At 40.1% G+C, this 17,600-nt stretch overlaps 2 protein-coding genes across 9 annotated transcripts in view; one reads left to right on the top strand and one right to left on the bottom strand.

The window, feature by feature from the left end:
• Positions 1-5,928, top strand: part of marchf8 (membrane-associated ring finger (C3HC4) 8) — a 59,856-nt gene extending 53,928 nt beyond the window's left edge. For 3 of the 5 annotated variants that reach the window (XM_068568132.1, XM_068568131.1, XM_068568134.1), the window contains 4 exons: positions 1,689-1,869; positions 2,711-2,846; positions 4,251-4,265; positions 5,300-5,928. In XM_068568132.1, coding sequence (XP_068424233.1) covers positions 1,689-1,869; positions 2,711-2,846; positions 4,251-4,265; positions 5,300-5,604 — 637 coding nt within the window. In that variant the 3' untranslated portion in view covers positions 5,605-5,928. The remainder of the gene's footprint in view (positions 1-1,688; positions 1,870-2,710; positions 2,847-4,250; positions 4,266-5,299) is intronic. The other 2 variants (XM_068568133.1, XM_068568135.1) reach the window with 1 other exon arrangement.
• A 4,332-nt stretch (positions 5,929-10,260) lies between these two features.
• On the bottom strand, positions 10,261-17,594 carry LOC137779728 (polyunsaturated fatty acid 5-lipoxygenase-like). Of its 4 annotated transcripts, none has more exons than XM_068567893.1 (14): positions 17,445-17,594; positions 16,385-16,583; positions 15,746-15,827; positions 14,186-14,308; positions 13,615-13,721; positions 13,206-13,378; positions 12,967-13,113; positions 12,674-12,877; positions 12,510-12,597; positions 12,175-12,265; positions 11,837-11,958; positions 11,372-11,472; positions 10,633-10,803; positions 10,261-10,440 (listed from the first exon to the last, which is right to left on the bottom strand). In XM_068567893.1, exons 1-14 carry the CDS (start codon positions 17,592-17,594, stop codon positions 10,261-10,263), a joined length of 1,938 nt encoding a protein of 645 aa, XP_068423994.1. The 4 variants fall into 4 exon arrangements, with proteins under 4 accessions (XP_068423994.1, XP_068423993.1, XP_068423995.1 ...); XM_068567892.1 differs by having other exon boundaries at positions 12,175-12,353; positions 12,511-12,597; XM_068567894.1 differs by having other exon boundaries at positions 12,175-12,257; positions 12,511-12,597.
• Between the last annotated feature and the right edge of the window lie 6 nt (positions 17,595-17,600).

Genomic DNA, 17,600 nt, shown 5'->3' with positions numbered 1-17,600 from the left:
CAAATGCCAACTGTTTGATATGAGCACCAAGATAGTCCAGATCCTCAGGCTGTGTTTTGTTTTCTTTGGAAAGAGGAGTACACAACAGTATGTGTGGGAAGAGAATCTGCAGTTCATCATCTTGTGATCCATACAACAGAAATCACACAAACAAAGAGGCTCAGCCATAACCCGTAGAAAAACAACTCTTCCAGAGATGTTAATTGTGCCTCCTCTATCCCTTAATCCCTCGCTCCTTATTTCACTCCCTCCACCTCGTTTATTGAGAACCCGTTGAAATGACCCATTTCCATCCTCCTTTGTTCACTTTGTCTTTTAATCTTGTAATGCTTTGGCCAGATCAGTGTAGTCTGTAAATAGACCTTATCTTGCTTGCACTTTCTCAACTTGTGTGGGTGTGTGTGTCCTCATGTCTCCTTATCCGCCCCTCAACCGGGATAAAGACAAACCCCATTAGAACAACCTGCTGTCTTCTCCTTCTCCACCTTGTTTCAATGCTTTAGTTTACTTGTTCTTCCAGAGAGAAGAGCCACTGCTCTCTGCACTCACTTTGAATAACTGCTTGCGCCTCCCCCTGTGCAGCTTGTTGTAGTTGTATTGTGTTGCAAGAGCCAATAGCAGATTTTCCCTGGAGGCCCTGGTCTGAACAAAGCAATGTCGTGACATTGACTTCTGGGGTCGTGATGACTTAAGTTTGTGCTTCCTACAAGTTGTGTGATATTGACTTGATTTGGAGACATAATACGTTGCTCAAGCAGCCCTCCAATACTTCATTTTATCCCGTAACAAACTGAAACTTGCGGCTTTGGCAGACTGTACCGGTTTACTGGTGAAACTGTGTTATACATACAAAGTCTGGATGCTCACGACAATCGCTGCGTCAGACGAATCACTCCTCCTTAATGTGGGTGACTAATGGCTTCTGCCGTGTGTGTGTGTGTGTGTGTGTGTGTGTGTGTGTGTGTGTGTGTGTGTGTGTGTGTGTGTGTGTGTGTGTGTGTGTGTGTGTGTGTGTGTGTGTGACGTAATTGGCTTCAAGTAATGTATAAAATAGTAGTGGTGGTTGCAGTATGAATGAAAACTTGATCAAAGCACTATAACCATTGAAAGTGTATGAATAAATACTGTAACAATACACACTTTTATATAGTTATTAGTGAATAATATGTAATTTATAATGTGTTTATAAGAACCGGTCATTAAAGGCAACAATGAGACTTAAGACTGCTGCTACAACTGCAGAGTATCTGAGATTCAAATTGCTTTGATCTATTTTATGCAGCCACGTAGCAAGAACACAGGAGGTTATTTTCTCAAAATGTCATTTAAATTTTTCAAATGAAGTGCTTTGAATCAAATGAGTTAGACTTGATTGAGTTTATTCATGTGGGACATGTAATGTCGTCGGCGTTCAGCGTCTCAATATTTGTGAAACAATGTTCCCACCTGTGTTGCTTTCCTATATTGGTGGCAAGTGTGGAATAAATAAGCATTTTCCAAAACATCTTGTCATATTACTACGAGAGAATGCTACAAGTCTTCTACCATATCTTTCAAAACAAGTTTCCTAAAGGTCGGGGAAAAATGACAGTTTTCTCTTTTTGATCGTTTCCTCTCTCCTGTCTTTCTCCTATTCTCGCCGTCTTGCCTCCTAGCTTAATGTTGACTGTTTTCTTTGGCTCCTGTAGGATTTGTCACTGTGAAGGGGATGACGAGAGTCCTCTGATCACACCATGCCACTGCACGGGAAGCCTGCGCTTCGTCCACCAGGCCTGTCTACAGCAGTGGATAAAGAGCTCTGACACTCGCTGCTGTGAGCTCTGCAAATATGAGTTCATCATGGAGACCAAGCTCAAACCACTGCGCAAGGTAAGACATGGTTTGTATGTGTGCATATTTGTCATCGCAGCTCCGAGTGGCCGAAGTTTGCTCAAGTCACTCCTTCGACGTGTAGCAGAAAATGCCAAAAGCTGCCTCCAATCACACGGATAACACGAGCATGACACCGATTTTTTCCAAGCGGTTTTCATAAGTGGAACTTGTTGGGGAGGAGGAGCCAGAGACGGCACTCTCATTAAAGGCTCTTATCAATCGCTGTGGCCTGCAGATAGCAGGACACTAATTAAAATGCCTTCACCCTTGATTAGCTGCACAAAGGGCCTTGAAAGGCTCAACTCTTAATGGCGTCTGAATGCCACTGGTGAATATGGAAGTTGTTCAAAGATGAGACGAGGATGTCGGTCTTGGCATGAAGTGTTGATCAAAGGATGCTTGGTTTCATGTAACCCTTCTCTTCAAAGCGACCCTGCAACCAGAGGAATGCCTTTTGGATGTTGAGAGGCTCTACAGCTTATTTACAGAACTGATCTGATGGTGCTGGCATTGTATTTTTTCTCTGTACTCCGGTCCTGATGATGTGTTGTGAACCCAATGACTGACACGGTCGCTGGCCTGTATGTAGTAGCTGGGTGCTGTATGCACACTTTTTCTTCTGTTATATTTGCCATGTAAATAAACGTTACGTAGCAAAGGATCTTGATCGCAGAAGCTTAACGCTCTCCATCAAATATTTTGCTCCCACTCCAAGCTGCTCCAGAACAGGAGAGCCAACAGTTAAATTTGGTTTAAGTGTTGTGTGTGTGTGTCTTTGGACAGTATAGTTGACCTCCTGAAATGTCCTTCCTTTGTCCTCTTCTGCTCTCTGTCGCAGTGGGAGAAGCTACAGATGACGGCGAGCGAAAGACGGAAGATCATGTGTTCGGTCACCTTCCATGTCATCGCCATCACCTGCGTGGTGTGGTCGCTCTACGTCCTCATTGACAGAACAGCGGAGGAAATCAAACACGGTCAGCACACACAAACATTGACGTAACGTTGTTGTCCGTGTTGGATGTCAGATGTCATCCATTCCAGAATGTCTCCAAGTCATTCATGTTCAGTGTTTAATGAGAAATCCGCATGACTGCAGCGATATTTCAGCAGTGTGAGTATTGAGTTCAAATAGTGTGAAATATATGTTTGCGTAATTCACATTCAGAAACTCCGTGGCCATCAAAGACACGAACAAATGTGTAGACGAGTGTGCCGAGATTATTTCAGAGATTATTTTCTGTCTGTCTGGAATTTCACCTCAATTCAGTTCGCTTTGCTTTCAGACCTGTAGTCTATGAAAGGTCAGAGATAAAAGAAAAGAGACTTTTAAAGTAGATCTTTACAGCCATCATTATGAGATCCAATTTGAGATGGTGACTTTTAAACTGAGGTGGTTTCGGTTCATCCTTAACTTCTTCGAGGAAATTAAGTCAGGTTTTGTGTGCATGATGTGAATCACAATTACAAGTTGAAAGTCACTTCATGGATTAGTCTCATCAACAAAGGACTCTCGCAACGATAAAAATATTTAAAGGGTGTTTTCTACCTATATGTTTGTGACGAGAGTTGGATAAGAAGATTGACGCCACTCTCATGTGTGTATGTTATATTTGAAGCTGCTACCGGAGTCTTTAGTTTTGGATAAACACTGGAAACGGCTCTCCTGGCTCTGTCCAAACGTGACAGAGTGTTACGTTTGTACAGCTTGAACAAATGTGATATAACATGTAAAACAGTGAGCTAACAGGCTGCTGACTGTAGGTGGTCAGTACAGCGTTCTGGTCTTTTGAAACGTGAAAGTAAAACGGGCCTCGGAGTTAAATAGCCCGGGCTGCTCCTTTTTTCCATCTCTATCAAAGTGGTCAGCAGCACCGCGCTACCGACAGTTGATTGACGGAGCGCTCTCGTTATCGGGGCTAAAAATGGAGACGGCTGCTTTAGCGACGAGCTGTTGCATCATCCGCTGGCACCACGTCTGCTGCTGCTCACTCCTCTTTGGCATATTTGGTGCTTCTGAGACGGAGTACAGATGGAAGAGCAGGCTGTGCCTGTTGAGACCGACCTGATGATTCAGACTTGTTAGAGTCCCGATGGGCTGTCGGGTTCAATCACCATGGTGATGCCAAATAGCGCCTCCCCAGTCCAGTCTGTCCTCTGCCAAGTCTCACAGAGACACGGTTATGTGTTGTCTCTCAAATTGCTTGCAAAGATTGGTAAGATCTGATATGCCTTGAAATGTTTTCCATTGTCTACTTTCATTTGTGCATGATGATTTACATCCAACTGTAATACTTGACCTTAATTTCTGCATCATTTCTATCAATCTGTTTGTGTGTCTTTGGTAAAACATGATACTTACACTTTCTTTACTCATGCAGCCGGAAGAATCCCAGGTAAACATTTAACCTTTGGCCCTTTCTGTGTTTTCCCCGTCCGCTTCGCTGTCAGCTGTGTCCGGTTCTTTTCCAACTGCACTTTCCTTATAAATAATGCTTCTTCACCCTTAAAGCCGAATATATATTCACACCACCTCACTGAATGTTCCAACTTAATGAATGCAGGGACATGCTGGGATTTATTTTCTGTGTTATACGTTGTGGCTTAATTAAAAGAAACCTCACTGACATATTCTCACACAACAAAAGCATGTTAAGCTCTCCTCAGAAAGTTATAAGCATATTAATACCTGACCGATTATATGTTCACTTTGTTTGAATTTATATTCTTCCTATGATGCATTTTGAAATGTCATTTTGTGTATTTATTCTATTATAAAGGTTAGGATTTAAAAATTCAATTGTGTGCCTAGTAGGTACACTAGTGTAACTACGCGCAACGTAACAAGTAGTTAAATATATTAAAAGTGAATTTGAATATATTTTACCTCTTACTTCGAGCTTTGTTTTAGGGGTTTTACAGAAATGCTGCAACTGCCTCAGGAAGCACAGTTTTGGCACAGTTTAGCAAATTTACTACAAATCCTCACTTTTAAAGCCCGGTGTAGTGTCGTAATGGTTTAGTGGTGTTCTCGCTTATCAGGCAATCGTTTGTTTCTTTTTGTTATATGTACTTGTTTTGGCCAGCATTTGATGCCTTAAAATGGACAGAAACATTGGAGAACTGACAGGAAGTGAGGGGCTGCCAGGGGGCACCTATCTGTTTTATTCATGTTGCTTTCAGGTTTGCAGACTTAAAACCTGCATTGGATACACTGAGTAGTCTAGATATTTTAATGTAGTTGTACTGGCAGACTGTTCTTAAAAGTATTGGCAATTTGCATAAAATCCTCTGTCACAGTATATGTAGTTTTTGTCACGAGGTGGATATGTAATGTGATGATGCATTTCCTGGAAAATAAATCTAGAAATAGTATCTAATTCAGTGAACTGAATATCTGTTTCTTTTCTGTCTGCTCTCTGTTCTTCAGGACTCCTGGAATGGCCTTTCTGGACCAAACTGGTGGTGGTGGCCATCGGCTTTACGGGTGGGCTGGTATTCATGTACGTCCAGTGCAAAGTCTACATCCATCTATGGAGGAGACTCAAGGCTTACAACCGGGTCATATACGTCCAGAACCGGCCAGACACGTGTAAAAAGCTGATACTGGAGAAGCCGCCCCTCATGGAGCCGAGTCTGGAGAACAAGGAAGCTCTGGCGCCAACCCTGTCGGACACAAACTCCTCCCAGTACACAGAGACAGAGGACTACAGTATGGAGGTGCTCCATGTCTGAGCACTCGGTCCATGGCATGTGTCGTCCTACGCACACTTTACACACAGACAGGCCCACAGTGAAGAGCAGCCGGTGTGGAAATGTCCGGTGACTGAGGAACGACCACACACTCCCCTTCCTCTGATCCCAGACCCACTGTCCTCCTCTGGACGTCTTATAATCCCAACACTTTGTCCACAGAGACCGACAGACGATGACCATCTTCTTCTTCTTCCCATATTCCTCCTACCTGATCCCTTCCTCCACCTGCACACTGAACCCACGTCTCTCTCCTTCCTTAGGACCGGACTGTTTTTACTGACTTCAATAAATGTCTGAAGAGGCCTGAAGCGTACCAATTTATACACACACACACACACACACACACACACACACACACACACACACACACCTATACACGTGTACACACACATACACACACACACACACACACACACACACACACACACACACACACACACACACCCCTCTAGGAGAGCAGAACTGAGACAAATGGACTCACAAACAGCCCCGGAGGTCTACACGTTTCTGATGCGTGGTTTCTTTGCTTGTGGGTTCGTTAGATTTGTTCGTTTTTACCTCCTGTGAGTCTCGGGCTAAACCGCCGTGGATCAGTATGTAGCGCCACGCATCGGATCTCTGGAACATTCCAGCTACTGCCATCTCTTTTTGTCCGTCAGCCCTGAGCTGGTCTGGATCCGACCGGACCTTGATCTGGACATGCATTAAAGCACTTTTGTTTTTTAGTTCCCACAACAAATCCCCTCCTTTCCTTTTGCCCTTTTTTTCTCTTTAATATGAATTAAGTCTTACTGTATATGTTGTACATGCAGGAGAGCACATTCAAATTAAAAGCTCCTGTTTTATTTGACATTTCTTCATACACACATACATGTATATTTAGCCTCCTGTGGATGACAAAAAGGAAATGGTGGTTAAAGAAATGGAATTATGCTGAAAGAAACTGAGTAAATACAAGTAAATATGACATCAAACTCAAAGCTCTAATGCAGATAATAGAAATTCCAGCCACATAACTTTGGTACACCAACATGATCTTTGTGGAGGCTTTGAGAATGTAAACTTAAAAAATATGAAAAAGAAAAGGAAGATTTTTTTTTACTGGTTATAGGAAATTGGGCGATAATTTCCTTGTCTTGAACATTTGCGAGAGCCTTTGGGCACAAACGGCACCGCTGATGTTTTTCTATCATGCGAATGACACAGTATTTACATTTTTAATATGCTGATTTGTTTGCTTAGTCACGGGATACGCCCTGGGAAATTCACAGCTGCCTATTTTCAATCTGTCCTCCCATCTTTCAGGCTGTGCATTGATTGATCCCAAATGGATAGTTTGGATTAAAAAGCAGGCAGACTCTTACTGTTTGTATTTGAATTTAACTGCTGAATGGATTTCTGCTCTGAAGGAGCCACTACATCAATTACAACCCATCCCTTCAGTTCTGTTAACATGCTTCAGCTTACAAGGTGAAAGATCTTATTATCAAGCAGTTCAGACAAGCAGAAGTCTGTTTCAACAAAGGTTTCTCTTCTTTTCCCCCCGACTTTTATCACATGACAGTGTCTATTTTAGTATTTAATCACAAGACTGCCAGAATGTTGCCTCCCATTCGATGGCGTTAACTTTTTCTCACATCTGGCCTCAAGTTGCTCAAATGAGACAAATTGCACACTTTAATTTCTAAAAGGAAGCACAACTTAAATACTGTCACTGATACAAAAATCGCCTTCAATGCTGAAGTAATGCAGTGCAACAATTTAGCGTGTTGCATTCATGAACAATCAGAAGCATGCATACACACATGTGCTGCCTGTGACAGATATACACAGTGTGAGTCTCCTCACTGCAGAGCCACCTGCTGGCGAGAAGCTGAAGGTGCCGACTGATGGAGGCAGGAGTTGATTTCTCAGGGCGATCTGCTTTGGGGCTTACGGTCATTGTATGTGGGAGCACAGTGATGCTGGGCTCATGTTGAGCCTCACAACCATTCCAGCAACGCACACATTAAAAAAAACAACTTTGTTACCAGTGTACTGTCTGTGAACAACGATGGTCAAACATGTGTGACAATTACTGCTCAGCAGCAATAACTGAAATCTGTGCTTTTGTTTTTTGCAACAATTCATACTGTACTTGTGTATTTGCCCCCCAGTGACTTGATCTGGAGTCTAATATAATTTTAATACATAATATGAGCCGAGAGATTTCTTTTGTGTCGAGTTGGATTAAGACCTAGTGATGAGAAGCTTCTCTGAAACGTCGATACCCGTGAGGCTCAGTGCAAATAGACAGATAAAAAGTGCAATTACCCTTTTGTTGATATTCTATTCTATAGTTATGTAATGGTGTTTAATGTCCAGGCTGTCCTCTGGGTATAAAATGATTATTTCTTCATGTTGTGTTGTATTTATTTTTAAAAGAAAACAGAGTACAATTTGTTCATTTAAAAAAAAAGAAAACTTTCATTAGTAATTTTATGCAACGTACACTAGTTTTCCCAGGCATCCCTGAACATTACTTTCTTCTTCTTTTTGCAGTTCAGATATTAGAGTTGTAAAAAGCTTGATTGTGAATATCTGCTCTACCGTCTTGTTTTTGAAAATGCTTGATGAATTGTGTCCTAAATGTATAGACATTTAACCGCAGAATCACATTTAAGCATGTCATATTTGTCAAATAAACAACATTGAATAATTAGACATGTAGTTTTTTTGAGATGGAAGATAAAAGATGGACAGTAGATTGTGATTTTTTTTTTTTTTTTTGTGGATTGTTTACTTTCTACTCATAGGAGCTGGCTCCTTTCATGACGTCTGAGACAGACGATTTGAGGCAACGACGGGACGCTTATCAGCAGAAATGTTCCCTCCCAGAACAGCTTTTTCTTTCTTAGTGTCTCTCTCATCACTAACTAATTTCCCCTTTTCTAATCCTTTTAAGCACATTGTTTTGACCCTGTCTCTTTCGTTTGATCATGTCTGGGAATAGTGTAACTTGCATAAAGCTACGTTTGTTTACTGCTGACTGGACTTGAACATATATGACTGTTCCCTTGTCTTATGAAATCATTCCACAAGTTTGTCTGTGAATTTACTTTGAAATAGTAACTGTAAAAAATTTGTAAATGTACTTATGTTTTTAAAATAAATATTGATGTCTTTTCAGTTTAATTTTGCATTATTGAACAAAGTATGTAGAATTAAAAAGAACAACCAAATAAAAGTTAAGTTACTTTTAACACTTTTGTGTCTTTCAATGTAAGCCATGTGTTTTTAAGTTAAATGTTGTGGTAACAGGATTTGTTAGTGGCACTGTCACAAAAGGTATATTAAAAGGGTTAATGAAATATCAGATATGAAGCAGTTTTACATCTTCTGTTTTACACTACTGAAAATGGAGGAGACGTAAAGGTTTTTTGTCTGCACAATATATAGAAGTATCACATATGATGAAAGATTTTCTCTGCCAGACTGTTGAGGAGGAATGAAGTCTCTGAATCAAAGTTGTCTTTCGTCTGTTTATTCTTGCAAGAAGGAAAAGTATGCAGGAGCTACTCGAAGCAGCCTTTGACACAATAATCAATAAAACAGTCACCACGCTCCTTTGTAACTCATGAGGGTTCTATCCCTAAACCACAGTGAAGTACAAGAAAAACAGTCTGTGTGCGAGACCCACGAACCCTCCAGTTCTCGACATCAGAAAAGATACTTTTTTTAAAACAAATATTTGTATTCTTGTCTTTTCTATATTGCCAAACACAAAACACAAGACAGAACAAAACAAAACACATACATTTTTTTTAAAAGTTCATATAGGCATTTCAGATAAAGATATCAATGGCATGTTATTTGAAAGGAGTTCCTGACTACCTTAACCAGCAACAAACCAGTGCGATAAGAAAGAAAAGGACCAAAAGAAAAACAAAAAAGGGGAAACAATAGACTACAGGGTTGCAACAAAATCTCCCCCCTCGAGAAACTCCATAAATGAGTGTTATATATCCTACTAACTACATAAACAAGTGCAAGGTACCGCAGCAGTCCCTCTATCCAGATTCAAGAAGGAAAAAATGACCATCTCCTTTTTGCTATCGTTAGCTGGGAAACACCCAAAGAGACAGAGTTTTGGACATAATGGAAGTTGTTCTTTGATACAGATAGAAACAATTGTAATAATCTCTTTCTTAAATGAGGGTGCATTTCCAGAGGCAATGAGACAAGCTACCTTTACGTATTCCACATTTAACACGTGTATCCGGTGTATTGGGGTAAATGCATTGTAGTAACTCTGGACTAATGTATGTTCTCATCACCCATTTAAACTGGAGAAGCTTGTCAGGATGTAACCTCCAAGCTGCAGATGCTTTATTGTGCAGCACCAACAAACACGGTTCAAATAAGGGTAAAACGAAAACAAACAGAAGAACACATTGAGCAATATGTGTATGAATTACCATTACAAATACTTACAGGCTATGCTCTCGATGGCGTAAACACATGATGGATGGCAGTGGATGATTTTCAGAGACCATCCTCCTTAAAACTACCACATGTTGCTAACTTCCTGTTCCTGTTTATATTGCATGTCAAAATAAAAGCACATTAACAACACAACCAAAACAATTGTTTTCCTTAAACTGCAACACTGTTTGGGATTTGGTCGGGGGACATGTTGTAGTAAGGCAGCTTCTTTCCGTCGTTCCTCTTCTTGATGGAGCTGCTTATCTCTGCCAGCCGCTTCCTGAACGTCTCCATGGCCGCCTTCACTGGTTTCTCTATGAAGTGCTCATCAGGATACATGCCCAGGTACAGCTGCAAGGAGAGAGAGTTGAGACAGGTCATTCAGCCAGGAGGCACACTGCAAGGAAGGAGGCACACATTGAATTTATGCTTCTTGGAAATTGATTAATTTAGTTCTGGTCCTTAAATCAACCCAGTGGGTAATGAGACCTGTGCGGAAGAATGATTGCCTGTGGGTTTGGACACAGGATGCCCTTTCCGTACCTCTCCCTCCTGGTACTGGCTGAGGGCCCAGACGGCCCCCAGGTGCCAGCTGGAACGTCCGCAATCAGGAAGGCTCTCCATGATCAAGTTCACATTTGCCAGGCCTTTCTGGTTGGGCGGGGGCTTTCTCATGGTTGATGGAGCGTTGGGGATCCAGGAATACCAGTCATACTACACAATGTACACAAAGATACAGAATGTGAATGCAGTAATATTTACTCAAATGTTGTACTTTTTACTCCACTACATTTATTTAACAGCTATGATTGATAGCTACACTACAAAAAAAGCTCAGAAATTATTATGCATTGTTAAATAATATACAAGTAAAAATCCAAAGTTGTCTTATGACCACTTGACTAACAAAAACAGTCTAATTTGGGCTCATTTTATTGATATGTATTTATTTATTTATTTTACCAAAAAGCTAAAATCTGAGAAATGTGCAAAAAGCAAAGAAAACAAAAACATCTGAATCTTCTCATGGTGATATTGTGTGACCTACTGATCATTGGAATAAACTACCTTACTGTTTATAGCAATTAAAACATGATCCATCAGAAAATCCCATAATGTAATCCAAGAAGTATTTGTTTGCTGTTGTTTTGGTAATTTTACTGAAGTCAAAGGTACGAGTACTTCCTCTCCCACACATTCAACAGTCAGTGGACCTTGATAACTCACCTCACATCAGTCTTAGAAATTTAAGATATTGAACGTTTGATGATCTATTACCCACCTGTCCAAAGTTGACTGCTGCATGCTGGGCCGAAGCAGTGAACACGATGACGGTCAGATATTCTATCAGCTCCTCACGTGATTTCAGGAACTTGGGAAATTCTGCGCACAGATAAAACTTACAAACTGAGCTTGAATCTGTACAATAACCCTGTGTGAAATGTCCTTGCACAATGAAGGTAATGGAGAAATGCAGGAGGAGTTTTACAACACTGTTGACACCATCACCGTCCTGTGGCTTCCTGTCTTCCACTTGAAACTATCCGTCCAAACAGAACACATATGAATTTGAAACACTGTCTGTTCCCTGACATACCGGTCTTCTCCAGAAAACCCAACACGAATACAAAGTATTGAAGGTTGAGTGAGCAGTTTCTCTCCTCGAGAAAATCAACTTTAAATATTGATTAGTTCCTGCATTTTGATTGTTGTTTCGATACTAACAGAAAAATAAATGTGTACCCACCGCAGTAATCGAAGTCCTGCATACCGAAGCTGCACACATCTTTAATGAAGGCCTGAATTTCTCCGTCTTCCTGCACCGTCTCATCACTGGTGTAGTAAATATGCACCACATCTGACACAAAACTGCCAGAAAGAAAACAAGACAGAAGTCAGGCATAGAGAAAATAAAAAATGTTTTTATTTTACACACACACACACACACACACACACACACACACACACACACACACACACACACACACACACACACACACACACACACACAATAATAGCAATGTCCCCACACAAACACACAAACAGTGCTGTCCATAAAAACTCCTCCAAAGTGTTGGTCATCACCTCTTGGTGGCCTCCCACACCCTGTAGCCATCGTCTCTGTAGAAGTAGGTGGGCAGCTCCTCCTTGTTATCCACACCACGAGCCTTGATCATATCCGGGAAGCACAGAGACCTGAAAGTCAGGGACTTCATGGCCTTTTGAATCATCTGGATATGTCCACCTCCACCTATTGCGTTTGCCTTGAGAAGGATGGAGAAGATAGAGCATCACTCTCATTACTCAGCTAAATAGAGCTAATTATAGTGCTATAGGGGCCTTTTCAGGGTGCTTTTAACTCAAAGGTTTCTTGAGAGTATTACGTTTTTCTGTATTTTGTTTGCAGATCCATAAACTCACCTTGTCAAAGAGGCCATGCTCACAGATGAGCTGCTCTCTGGCCTTGGTGTTGATAGCCATGGTAAAACGAACGTGCGGGATAAGTAGCTGGGAGAAAGAACATCAATCCATGAATCAGTCAGTCAAATGAATTAATCAGTCAGTTGATTATTCAGAGTGTTACCTTGTACACAGGGTGAACAGCAGGGAGCTGCCTGTACATAGCAACACCAAACACCTCTGAGATCAGATGAGTCCTGAACAGATGTGTGATGGTCTGGTGGTACTGGAAGTCGGATGAACGGACCCAGATCTTAGCCAGCAGCCAGTCGTACTTATCATCAGTGGGAAGGAAGATCGGTTGATTTTTACCTGGAGTCTGCCCAAGCTGGGAAAATACAAAGGTCAAAGGAGAGGCAGGAATACATTTAATTGTACTGAAATGTTTCCCTCATTTGCTGCTCAACATCACTGTACCTGTATGGCTATGGGCAGGATCTTGTTCTGAGTGTTCTTGTAGAGCAGACAGATCGTAGGTGCCAGGTACTGCAGCGTGGACGGGTCTGTGCCGTTTGGACGGATGCCATCCAACAGCTCATAGTCCACAATGTAGATGTTACCTGCCTGGAGCCAGAACGTTGATCAACAATATACGTCATTGGGAGAATTTAAGTAAGACATAACGGAATAGGTTCACAGAAACAAGCACTGTCTACCTCTATTTCTTGCTCCAGAGTCAGCTCCCTCTCCAGGCTGACAGAAACCATCTCATGAGTGACAGGAAACTTGTCAGGAAGTTTGAGGCACTTTTGGATCATAACGGGGTTGCAGCCGTTCAGAAATTGGTACCCACACATGAAGTCCTCCTTCCAGTGTTGCATCACATACTCTGGATATAGATATAATATATATATATATATATATATATATATATATATATATATATATATATATATATATATATATAGATCATATTATATATATATATATATATATAGATCATATTATATATATATATATATATATATATATATATATATATATATATATATATACACACACACATATATATATATATATATATATATATATATATATATATATATATATATATATAAGGCTGACCTGTGATTGGGTTTTTCTCTCGCTTAAGGATCCTCTCAAAGTCAGTGAAGTCACTCCAGGAGGACTGGAACATGTGCATGAACTGGTTGACAAACAGGTTGTTCATTCTGGAAAGTCAGCATCATCGTTATCACATTCGTCACCATATCCATGTCAAAAAGGTCTCAGTATTTTATGTCAATTAACCTCAAAACGTGTTTTACTGTATCTAGTTATCATGATTATTTGCAGAAAGAAGCAGCCTCAACAACCAAATACATATAATTATACCATAAGATCTGTCTGACATGATGCAAATAATTTGGAATTTGTTTTGTTATTGTGTATGTGCAAGCTCTCACGCCAGCATGAAAGCATAATGCAAATGTCCCTGGTAATGAACACACAATGATCCTTCTGTTCTAGTATCATAAGAAAATAGGTGGACCTCAACACATCACAAAAGCTACAAAAATATCTCAGGGATTAAAGCTCCACTAACTCATACTGTTATGTACTATATCAGCTGTATCGACAACCAAGTAAACCTGTTGAAGCTTTGCCACAGCAATCTGTTTGAGGGAGCACGTACGCCTTGCTGTAGTTCAGTACAAAGTCCACGCCCTTCTCACTGTCAAACTGGACGTCCCGGGGCAAATCCTTGTGCCTGTCAGCGTCTATGCTCATAGGGAAGCCTGGCTGCCACTCCTTCCACCTGTAGAGGACAGCAGAGTAGTTAGTGAGCAGCCTCCGCCTTCTGTAACACACACTGCAAGTGCAATGCAGTGGTCGGCTGTCAGGGCCAGCTAGGCCTTCTCTGCTAACCTAAACAGAATCACAAAGGTAAAGCTGTTTATATATATATATATATATATATATATATATATATATATATATATATATATATATATATATATATATATATATATATATATATATATATATATATATAAAACAGCTTTAATTAATTAATTAATTTTTGTTATTATTTTCTCAATGCACAAGCTTCTGTCTTGTCTGTTCCTCAGCTCAGGCCAGCAGCACGGCGTGCCTGATAGGTGGTTACGTATAGCTCATCCAATCAGATTTCACCTTTTGTTTTTCTATGCAAGAGTATTGCGTTAAACAACATGCTAACAGCCAGCTAGGTAGCGTTAATATCTGCTATCATTACGGAAACCAGACTTCTGGATTTAGCTCGGACAGTCCGGATTTTCAATGCCCTGTTTAGCGTCCGGCGCAGCATCAAGCGTATTTGATCTCCTTTTTGGATTTTAAGACACGGAGAAGAGCTGATGTTGTGATCTTCGCAATTACACATGAGCCAATCAGCGTTAAGATGTCTACAGCTGCCGTTTCTCATAAGCGACCTTCTCTGTACTTGATGAAAAAAACATACAACTGAAAGTTGACTTACTCTGAATACTATGGAAGCCCATTTCAGCCACAACAAAATTATAAAATTAGGACCCAAAAATATAAATAAAATAAAGTTAGCTCCAAAAAAAAAATTCATAAATTAGGACCAAAAAAAATAAAATAAAAAATTAGGACCAAAAAAATAATTAAAAATAATCATAATCATATTTTTTTTTTGGTCCTTTCTTTTTTTTTTTTTTTTGCAGAAATGGGATTCCATAAGTTTGACTGAGGGAAAAGGTTAAGATTCATAACTTAATGTTTTAATTTAACTTTTACTTTGAATTACAACGGTGTATTTTTACTTTTGACCGAATTGTTTGCAATTACATGTGTATCTAAAAATATAAAAGTATATATATATATATATATATATATATAGATATATATATATACATATATATATATATAAAATACATTAAAAAAATACATATCAATTCAAAGTATTATTAATGAATTAATTGATAAAGAACGGTATGCTTTAGGATCAAGGAGATCAATCACAGTAAAAAAGGGCTTGCATGTCCTTCTTCACTCTTAATAAAAATCAAACTGCATTAACATGCGCTGCGATTGGTAAGTGTGCCTTAATGACTTCAGACAACAAAAAGCTACCTAGCTGCCAGGATTTAGAAGAGTTCAACAAACGTTACATGATGCGATCAGCTGTTAAACAACACAGCATGCGTAGTGACAAAATCCATGTCCCACCACAGGTGCAGTGTGAACTTGCCTGTATGTTTTCCTCCTACTGTCCAGCTCTTTTTGTCTATGCTGCTTGACCAGGCTGGTCTTATCATCCTGAGGCAGATGTGCTGCAACAGACACAAGACATGAGGGATGGGACAGAGCTTGTACTGTAGACTCCAGAGGCGGATTGGACATAGGGAGTACCGTGGGCCGGTCAGTTATGGGCCGGTACGGCAGTGGTTGATTTTGTTTTTTGTACGTTTTTTTACATTTCCCATTATACAGTTAAAACTAATGAAACACTGAATAACTACTGTTACAATTAAACATATGCACACATATTAGGGGTGTTCAAACATATTCCGTAATTCCTAATACTATTTCTCTACTTGTCATGTCCAGGTTTGTGACCAGTACATCATTTCTCTCACCAGATACCCCAAGCCCACACATTAATGATATTATTGATATTATTTAGTATACTAGTGTTATTGAGGGCTCGTGTGATTATCTGTACAGTACATCAACAAACCGAGTTGGCACAGTATGCGCGCGGATTGTAGTGGGCCAGTCTGGACCAAAAAGTCCAGGGCCAAATTTCTGTCCCAGTCCAGGCCTGGTAGACTCTGATATCAGAGAGGAGGCACGCAAACAAAACACAATGAATTGAATACTGATGTACCTCTTCCATCCTGCAGCACCACTTCCTTGTCATCCACCAGCCAGCGGAAGCAGGGGAACTCCAGGTAGTCTCCAGACGGGGTCTTGACTGTGATGTAACTGCAGTACCAGTCATCCTGCACCCAGTTCTTATTCTTCTCAATCTTCACCAGCAAAATCTCACCCAGGTTCTCCCCAACTCTTATGTCATAAGAGTGCACCTGCAATTCAGTCAACGGTTAAATAAACAAGCTTAAAAAATAGTGTGACTTCCTGAATCAGGTGTGTTCTGTTAGTTTTGTGTTATTATTTCTTAAGGAAAAGGGTCAAACACATGTCACATGTATCAATGTCACATGTGCTTAGTGTAACAAAGAGAGGTAATATCATGTGAAAAAACATTTCACATACATGCAGAGAAAGTTGTAGGAAGCTAACATAAGTAACTTTAGTATTTTAAATAATAAAACATATTAATGTAATTTAAATATATGTTTCAATTTAAATGTTAGGTTTGCAAAGCGCAAGAAATTAAAATGGTATAAAAAAAATATTTAAAAAACTGTATGATGAATACAAAGCAAATGCTACATTTTAATTTGGATCTCTCATCCCTTTAACTTCTTTTGTATTGCACCTGCTTAGTTTTATTTATTTCAATCTCTATTTCACTGATTCCCTTAAGATTGTTTCCCCCTCCAAAATAAAAGTTGGTCAACTTCAAATTACAACTGTGTCGTAACATCTTCCTCTTTCATGTCCACATGTATTGTGGAATAACCTCCTCTTTATTAATTTTAAAACACAATGCAGTCTTCAGTATAACAAAGAGAACATTTTTAAAAAGCTGCTCATATTTTAATAAAAAATCCTACAAATTTGTGTTTCCCCCTCCAAAATAAAAGTTGTCATTTTCAAACTGTCAACTTCAAGTTACAACTCTGTCGTAACATCTTCCTCTTTCATGTCTGCATGTAAACAAGCTCATCCAGTGTTTGTGCATAGTTGCTCGCCATTCATAAGAAATTTAAATGTTCGTCACAGTCATCCTTACAGCTCTGCATCTGTGTGACATCACTTACCGCTCCCCTCTCAAAGTCATCGCACACAGCTTTGTCCAGCAGCGTTCTCTCGCTGCATCCCTCCAAGCCCACCAAAGTAATGTAGAGATAATCATCCGTCCCAGCGAACCACTGACTCCCTGTGGAAACCGTCACTGTGTAAGAAGGCATGGCGGT

Source organism: Clinocottus analis, unplaced genomic scaffold (genome assembly GCF_023055335.1).
Source record: "Clinocottus analis isolate CAN_PGR_092001 unplaced genomic scaffold, fCliAna1.0.p SCAF_8, whole genome shotgun sequence".
Taxonomy (NCBI): domain Eukaryota; kingdom Metazoa; phylum Chordata; class Actinopteri; order Perciformes; family Cottidae; genus Clinocottus; species Clinocottus analis.
Note: the sequence above shows the minus strand (reverse complement) of the source record. Positions and strands in the feature narration are given on the sequence as shown.